Source organism: Stegodyphus dumicola, chromosome 1 (assembly GCF_044657685.1).
Source record: "Stegodyphus dumicola isolate Sdum_Otavi_A_Nest chromosome 1, ASM4465768v1".
Classification (NCBI taxonomy): domain Eukaryota; kingdom Metazoa; phylum Arthropoda; class Arachnida; order Araneae; family Eresidae; genus Stegodyphus; species Stegodyphus dumicola.
In genome coordinates this window covers 147,481,356-147,490,513 of record NC_140768.1, presented here as the reverse complement: position 1 = coordinate 147,490,513, position 9,158 = coordinate 147,481,356, and the positions used below count along the sequence as shown (strand labels likewise).

At 38.4% G+C, this 9,158-nt stretch overlaps 1 protein-coding gene across 1 annotated transcript; it reads right to left on the bottom strand.

Annotated features, from left to right (window-relative positions):
• Positions 1–5,246: 5,246 nt before the first annotated feature.
• On the bottom strand, positions 5,247–8,140 carry LOC118200132 (uncharacterized). Its single transcript, XM_035372061.2, has 3 exons — positions 8,018–8,140; positions 7,672–7,844; positions 5,247–6,427 (listed from the first exon to the last, which is right to left on the bottom strand). Exons 1-3 carry the CDS (start codon positions 8,138–8,140, stop codon positions 6,247–6,249), a joined length of 477 nt encoding a protein of 158 aa, XP_035227952.2. The 3' UTR covers positions 5,247–6,246.
• Between the last annotated feature and the right edge of the window lie 1,018 nt (positions 8,141–9,158).

The window sequence follows — 9,158 nt, the reverse complement described above, 5'->3', positions numbered from 1 at the left end:
CCTGCTCGTCCATCTCTGAAGCTATCCACATATGATGGGTAGACATCCTGGCAAGTGTATAAGACCCAATTTTCTATAGTTGAGGATGCAAATGGATGGGATTCCAAAGCTAAGGCCTGTCATCTCGCCGCTGCTCTGAGAGCAGACGCAGCGGATATCCTGAAGACGCTTCCCGAAAACCAGAGACTAGAAGCTCTCTCTGGAGCATTGGAGCTGCGCTTTGGCGAAAAGTGTTTGAAAGACTACAGCAGGCTTCAACTAAAATCCCGTCAACAGAAGCCTACCGAAACAATTCAGGAGCTCGCCACGGATGTTGAAAGGCTCTCACATCATGCCTTTGCGGAGTGTCCGACAGAACCAAGAGAAATCCTCTCGCTGCAATATTTCATTGATGGCATCCGGGACCCTGAAATACAGAAAGCACTGCGAATGGCGGATGTTAAAGATCTGAAAAGCGCTTTAGCGTACGCCATGAAATTTGAGGCAACCCAGCAAGCCAACTGTCGAGACCGCCATCCAGCCAGAGCTGCTGAAGTCCAGGAGCCAGGGGATCAAATCACTGCTCGTCTAGACGATTTAACTAGACAACTTAACGCCTTGACACAGAATATTGGTGACAAGAAACCGACCGTAAAGTGCTGGAACTGCGGTGCTGAAGGACACATACGACGAAACTGCAGAGCACCCCAGGAAACGGATGCTAAGACCGCTCATAACAAACAGCAGGGAAACTAATTAGTGGCCATCTCGCGGGGCGGAGGTTGCCAGATAATGAAAAGCCCCAGTTTAAAGCGCTTCAGATTTCTGCAATGAGAGGCGGCAGTAATAGACTTTTCATAATAGGACATATTAATGGAGTTCCCTGCAATATGACGATAGATACAGGAGCCAACGTCACCATCATCCGAAAAGATTTAGCTCAACAATTGGGAAACAAATTTATCTGGACGCCGCCCTGTGTTACCCTCCCGACTGTGTCCGGTGAGAAGATCGACATCGATGGAAAAGTGAACGTTAACATCACGTTTGGAAGTGCCGCTTACCATCACACGGCCTATGTAGCAGAGATCACTGATTCTTGCATACTCGGATTGGACTTTCTAAGCAAATACAATTTTTTCTTGGACTTTAAGAATAACGAATTGAATTCTAGATCTGAGGACATAGCGTTATTTGAAGTTAATGATGAAGAAGTTAAATCTGTCCATAAAATCATAGCACAAGACAATATCACAATACCGGCAAGAACAGAAATTTTACTTCCTGGATCCATAGCCGAAAACAGAAATTTCCGCTACGGCATCATAGAATATCCCAATAACTGTAATAGCCCAAAAGGAATACTACTAGCCTCAACACTCGTCGACCTATCCAGAACGGTTATCCCGGTGAGAGTCGCCAATGTAACTGAGAAGGTGAGAATTATTAAGAAAGGTGAAGTGGTTGCAGCATGTACTCCAGTAACCACCGTTGAAAGAATGAGTAAAATCCAAGAATCCGTGTCTTCAGAAAACATTACATCAGAGTTACTTCAGAATGCGCAATTAAACGATGAAGAGAAGAATGCTGCCGATCGCTTCATTAAAGATCTTCAAGTTTTTTTTCCCGCTCGTCTTCTGACGTGGGTCGAACTAGTTTGACACAACGCATATTAGATACCGGCGATCATCCCTCGATCAAGCAACATCCATGACTTCTAGCGTTTGCTAAACAGGAAGAGGTGCAAACACTATTAAAGGATATGGAAGAAGGCGATGTCATCGAGCCTTCAGCGAGTCCATGGGCATCTCCCATCGTTCTCGTCAGAAAGAAAGACGGCTCGACAAGATTTTACGTCAACTATCGCCGGTTGAATGAAGTTACGAGGAAAGACAGTTACCTCTTCCTAGAATTGACGACATTCTAGACACTCTTTCTGGAAGCAAGTGGTTCTCAAATTTAAAGAGTGGGTACCGGCAGGTAGAAATACAGCATGAAGACCGAGAAAAGACGGCATTTACTACGGGACAAGGGCTTTGGCAATTCAAAGTGATGCCGTTTGGACTGTGTAATCGCCGGCAATATTCGAACGTCTTATGGAGACTGTTTTGAAAGGCATTTCCTACGAAGCCTGCCTGATATACCTGGACAACATCATCATCATCGGAAAGAGTTTTGAAGAAGATTTAGAAAATCTTAGGAAGGTGCTTCAGAAAGTGAAAGAAGCCAATCTGAAGCTGAGTCCCACTAAATGCAAATTCTTCCGAAAGGAAGTGACTTACCTGGGACATGTCATCTCTGCAGAAGGTGTGAGCACGGATCGTGAAAAGGTATCAGCGGTTAAATCCTGGAAACGTCCCAAAAATGTCTATCAGCTGAGAAGCTTCCTAGGGCTTTGCACCTACTATAGGAGATTCGTGAAGGACTTTTCTTCCATCGCAAGACCCCTTAACAAGCTGACAGAGAGCAAGCAAAGGTTCTTGTGGACAAAAGAATGCGAGGATGTATTTAACAACTTAAAGGAAGCTTTAACATCCGCTCCAATCCTGACGTATTCTCAGCTCGACCGACCATTTATTCCCGACACCGACGCGAGCAATGAAAGTGTCGGTGCTGTTTTGTCCCAAGAAATAGACGGCCAAGAACGTGTAGTGGCGTACTGGAGCAAGTGCCTGTCTAAACCGGAGAGGAATTACTGTGTCACCAGGAAAGAGTTGCTCGCCATAGTCAAAGCTGTAGAACAGTTCCATCACTATGTATACAGCAGAAAATTCCTCCTCCGCACGGACCATGCCTCATTGGCCTGGCTCTTAAATTTCAAGAATCCTGAGGGTCAAATAGCCAGGTGGATACAGAGACTCCAAGAATATGACATCACTATCCGTCATCGTAAGGGATCATCAGACGGGAACGCCGACGCCCTGTCTAGAAGATCTTACCCAGAAAGCTGCCGATATTGTTCCAGGGTGGAAGCGAAATACAAGCTGCTGACTCCGGTCGTAAGACAAATTACTACATCAACATGTGCTGATCGAGAACCGTGGAGTGATGATGAAGTCAGGAAAGACCAGCTGGAAGACCGCGACATTAAACCCATAACTGATTTAATGGAGTCATTAAACAGAAAACCTACCTGGCAGGATATTTCTATCTGTAGTCCTACAACCAAACAATATTGGGCACTCTGGGATTCACTTCACATTCGAAACGGAGTCTTATACCGGAAATTCGAATGGGATGATGGGAAGACGTTCCGATGGCAACTTATACTTCCGAGATCCCGAATTTCTGATGTCCTTAAAGAATTACATAACAGCCTTACAGGAGGTCACTTTGGAATAATGAAGACCTTGCAGAGAGTTCGTGAATGCAAAGGATGACGTGATTACTGGAATAATGCAAAGGATGACGTGCAAAAATGGTGCCGATTTGCGATGCCTGTGCAGGTCGGAAAGGAAAGAGGAGACGCAGCCGTGGCAAGCTGCAACGTTACAACGTAGGGGCGCCTTTTGAACGTATCGCCTTTGACATCCTGGGACCTCTGTCACGAACTGCTGGTGGCAACAAATACATACTCGTTGTCATTGATTACTTCACCAAGTGGCCTGAAGCTTATCCTATTCCTGATCAAGAGGCTGTCACAGTAGCTGAGGTAATGATACAGCACTGGATTTCCAGGTTCGGAGTGCCTCTTCAGTTACATTCCGATGAGGGAATTAATTTTGCCTCGGCAGTAATCAAAGAACTATGCAAACTACTCGGCATTGAAAAAACTCAAACGACGCCATTGCATCCCCAGTCGGACGGCATGGTAGAGAGGTTCAATCGAGCCATCCTTAATAACCTCTCATTAGTGGTTTCCAGAAACCAACAGAACTGGGACAAGAAATTACCACTCTTTTTACTGGCTTACCGCAGTGCTGTCCACGAGACTACCGGCTATTCTCCATCACAGATGCTCTTCGGTCGTGATCTTCGTCTGCCTTGTGATCTATTGTTTGGCCGCCCTCCGGATGCTCCTTCATCGTCTGAGGAATATATTCAAGATCTCCAGGCCCGGTTTGAAGTGATGCACAACTTTGCACGAGAGCGAGTCAACTTGGCGACGGAAAAGATGAAGACCCGATACGACACAAGAGCTACTGAACATCAATTCCACGAAGGAGACAAGGTGTGGTTGTGGAATCCGACTCGACGGAAAGGACTTTGTCCGAAATTACAGTCACCTTGGGATGGCCCGTACACAGTCCTAAACAGGCTGAATGACGTCGTGGTTTGTATTCGTAAGTCTTCGAACTCTAAACCTAAAGTCGTTCATTACGACAGGTTAGCTCATTACTATGGTCATAGTACGTAATGTAAATAATTGTAAATAGTGTAAGACCATGGTCCTTTATTTATTGCATTTATTGTTTATGTTGTTTATTATTGTAATGTAATGCTTATTATTGCATTTATACCTTTAGTTGTAAGTTTGGCTTCCTGTCCAGGGATTGTACTGCCCGGGACGTGCAGTCCTTGGGAAGGGGGCAGTGTTACGAATTTGGTATTTAAAAAGCTAATGTTAGTTCAATTATAAATTAAATGGTTTTATTTCTCGCGCATTGCAGCGCGTGACGAATATTAAAAGAAAGCTAAGCCGGAAAATTGAAAATACAAGAGCGCGTGCATTAAACATTTAATAAATATCTCTTTTTGATTTCGAGAAAGCACTAGAAAATTCTAGCACCCGATTTTTAAAATCTTATAAAAGGAGGAAAACCTCTCAGTTCGTAGTAATTACTTTGTTTGTTGTTGTAAAACTGCTCTTGTTGATTGTAGCAAATTCGCGGATTAGCTTTCTTTAGCTGTTTTGGAATTAAGTTCTATTGAACATTTGAGTAGTTAAAAGATAACTACTGTGAGATATTGTAATACTGCACGATAATTTGTGGAAATTTAAGCATATTTCTTGTGATAATAATATTTTTTTTTTCATTTTTCATCGGACTTGGGCATTCATTTCGTAATGAACCCGTACGCACGCAACAACATTTAAGCGATCTAAAAAAAAAGAGAATCCAGAAGATCCGAGAGGGAAATAGTGCGATGCCCTGAGTTCCCAAATTTCTGTCTCACGAGAATCCTCAAACAAGATAAGGGGGCTCTGTAAGTGGTGACAGACGTGAACTGATAATATTGGCGTCTGTTTGGAATTGATTCACAAAGGAAGCCATAAGCAATGAGCAATTTCAAGTATTTTTCAATGCTAAAAACTGATGAAAAGTTAAAATTTATTTATTTAAAGGCACTTATAGAAATTTGATTTAGTTTAGATGAAAGAAAAGTACTTATCTTAAAATTCCAGGCTTTCGTCCTCACATTGTCCGCTGTTTTATTCTCGTCAACATCGGAGCGGGAATTCTTTGGAAACATATAGGTTTTGTAGAAAAAACACTATTTCAAAGTAATTTAATTGATAATCACCAAGGGGAAAGGAGTTTTTTTCACTTTTTTTACGGAGCGCTGGGAACGTGCAGCCGCTTGCCTCGGTGATCGCAGCGCCTTCCAAAGACAATATCCACATTTTTTTTTAAAGCTAGCTTTTTCACTACAGAGCCCTTTTTGGTTTTCATAAAGAACAAAATAGACGGTTATGGGTTTTCAGAAAGCTAAAAAAATAGGGAGCTGTTGAGTAAAATATAACTTCAGCTATTTTTTACTGAATGGAATATATTCAGCAAGATAACACTGGATGATCGTCACTCGAAATGAAATTGATCCATTTTACAGATTGTAATAATACAATAAGTATTAGTAATAATTAAATAAATCAATCATACCTGTTTTAAATACTTCTTCCTTCTCAACATCAGTAATAACACATCCAACTGGTGCACCAACAACAACAGCTGGTGAAATAAAAAAAATATACACGGTGATTCAAAACATCCATATGCCCTGAAGCATCTACTAAAATTAATTCCTTCGCTTGAGGAAGAAGTGTGGCCGTTGGCTGCATTATTGGCGTACAAATTGCAACTGCAATATTATTATTTACAGTTTTCATACTTACTTTTCCAGCAGAAACAATGGAATAAATATCGCAGAAAGCTTTCAAATCGGATATGACATCCTTTCCATGTTTTGCCCCATACAAAGATGCAAATTCATTGTTCATTCATTAAATAAATGCTTAATAACAGATACTGATGGAAAAATTGATGCATCAGAAACTAATCTATCATAATTTTCCTCATCATTAATCTGGAATGCCATATCCAAGCTTCATCGAGCACTTGCTGCAGTGTGTCCTTGACGAAAAAGACGTTTCAGTTCCTCTTTCGTTGATTCAGATAAATCTCTAAATCTTAATGCAGCAGCACTGTCTACAGCATCATTGTGCACATTATGTAATTCAATGACACATGAAAACTCTTTTACAGTCTCATCAGGGTTATCCAAATAGCTATAAATAAAGTAACATTAACAACATATTACTATACAAATAAAATAACATTAGCATATATATTACTGTTATTGAGAAAAAGGTACTCATCTGTTATTGGGGCCGGATTCAGAAATATATGTATGTATGCATGTGTTTATGGATATATTGTTCATCCTCGCATGTGTGCATATATTATGCATGTATATATTACATATATTATGCATGTATATATATATACACACACATTTCTGAATCCAGTCCCCCAATAAATGAAGAGTACCAAGAAAAATACATTTGGCTTTGTTCCCCTTGAAAAGTCAACTAATTTCCGATCAATGACAATGATTACTTGCATTTAATTTAATTCTTGCTTTTAATTTATTCCTTTTACAATTGTTATTCATGATTTAATTCCAGTCTCCGTTAAACATTTTTAACAATTTACATTCAAGTTACTTAAAAACATCTTTCGAGATAGAACTTACTAAGTATGGATTCACTATTTTTTAAATCATTCTACTATAATTAATCTTAGGAGATAATATAATCAATATTATTTAGTAAATAAATTATAATTCCTTTATATATTCATTATTACCAAACTGAGTGTGATGTTTGAATTTTCCAATATGTCTCGAAAACCTAGACAGCAAAATGATGCAGTAGTTATAACATATAATGCTAACCATTTTACCTCTGAAATTATCCTTTGAATATACATTATATTGATTTTTATTAACATAAATACCTTGTATGCTATTATCGCAAATCAGAAGTTTCTATGTTGCAAAAGCTAGGATATATGATACACAGTACGAATAAATACGCAAGTAAATAAAATTACCCATTCAAAATGATATTTTCTGCATTATAATATGAATGTTTTAATTAACAAACTATCCAAATTATGACTAAGGAAGAATTTTTGAAAATTATGCTGATTCTTCTTGCCTTCGTATCTCCAATGATCCAATTTGTGTTGGAAGGGCTTTAATTGCACTAATAAAAATTCTTTTATTTTGCTGCTTCATTATAAAATGCAGCAAAAAACTGTTACAGCAGGAATGAAATCCTTTGAATATATATTATATTGATTTTTATTAACATAAAACTTTTAGAAAAAAATGCATCTTTTTGAAACAATGTAGAATACATCTGGGATAGCAAGAATGCACAGATTCAATACTTAATTATAAGGATCTTATAACTGAATGATAAACTAGTTGAAAAAATATGTATTCAACAGCTGCCATTATACGAACCTTTGCCCTATAATTTTCAGAGTTGCTTGGCAATTTGTATTTTTGGAAATCTTCACATTTTTTATACGTCTACGAGAATCAGTATTATGCTGGCAGCGAAAATCTGTACGAAAGATGCTGTATTTGCCGGCACATTTGAAAGTGCGAGCTGTTCTCCATACTACATTGGACAGCTTTTAATACGAATCAATCCATAACTGAAATAAAAAAAATTATGAAATAGGACACGATTACTTTTTTATTAAATAAAAATTTTATGTTTTTATAACAAATGGCTACTGAAATGCATCCCCCTCCTGGCTTTTGAAAAAGCCAACTTCCAAAATCATTAAAAGATTACACTCACTGAAGCGGATTCTTCATCCCTTACTTCAGCAATTCTAAAACCGGCACTATAAGAAATATCACTCAGAAAATCAATTTTCACAATTTTGTATGAATAATTTTGAGGCAAATTTAACTTCTCCATTACAATTTTCAACGAATCGGTAACAATGCAGAGTATCTCTAATTTTCTTTGTCAGTACTAATAACAAAATTATTTGGCGTACTTGAAACTGACGCCAATAACAGAAAGAAGCAACCCCTTACAATCATCTTTCAACTAATCAGAGTGGACTCTATAAGAAAAGGTCTGTAAGCTTTGTGAATATGCGCATGATACTTGATCCGCGATATTTCGTAATGGCGGCTCATATGTAATTGTGCATGTGTCAAACATAATTACTGAAGCAGCAAACTTCATATGTGATTAGTGAGGGATATTAAATACAGAAAAATGGCGGTTCATTTTTCAACAGAGTGTACTTATGGTGCTTTTTTTTATGGCTTGACTATGGTGTCGAGCTATTGGCAGTTACTAGCACTGCATATGGTTAGTGTGGTCGCATTATAATAAAGATATATATTAAGTATATACGGAAAAAAAAAACTCCTTCAACTGAGCATGAGATTATATGATATGATAGCAATGAAGGTAGAACTGCTTTTTTTTCGGCTTATGGAATGCTCATGTCTCAGCACCTGTGTTATTGCATCTTTCCTGAACACTTTTGGGGTAGTAAACCATGATATTTAATAATGCTTATATTTGGTTGAAAGTGAACAATAAAATAATATTTTTTTTTTCTAATTTAATAATGACTGTTCGGTACAGCTTGAGTATAGGGCCCCATTGGCAATTTTTCTCTTGGAGCACTTTTTGGACGGTTGTTTTTCTGGTAACCCAGTAAATTCTAGAATACTCCACTTCGGCAACCCTGTCGCATTCCTGTGTGTTTTAAACTAGAAAGTTGTCATTTTTTTTCGAAGGAGCAAAATATTGATATATTCAACAAATTTCTAGAAATTGTAAGGGACATAAATTGGGCAGAGTATAGGATTTCTTTGTAAATTTACCATGATTTTGTAAACTTTACTAAATTTCCAGCATTTCTTTTTAATTTAAACATGTTATTCTGAACTCCTGTTTTCAGTTTTATAACTTA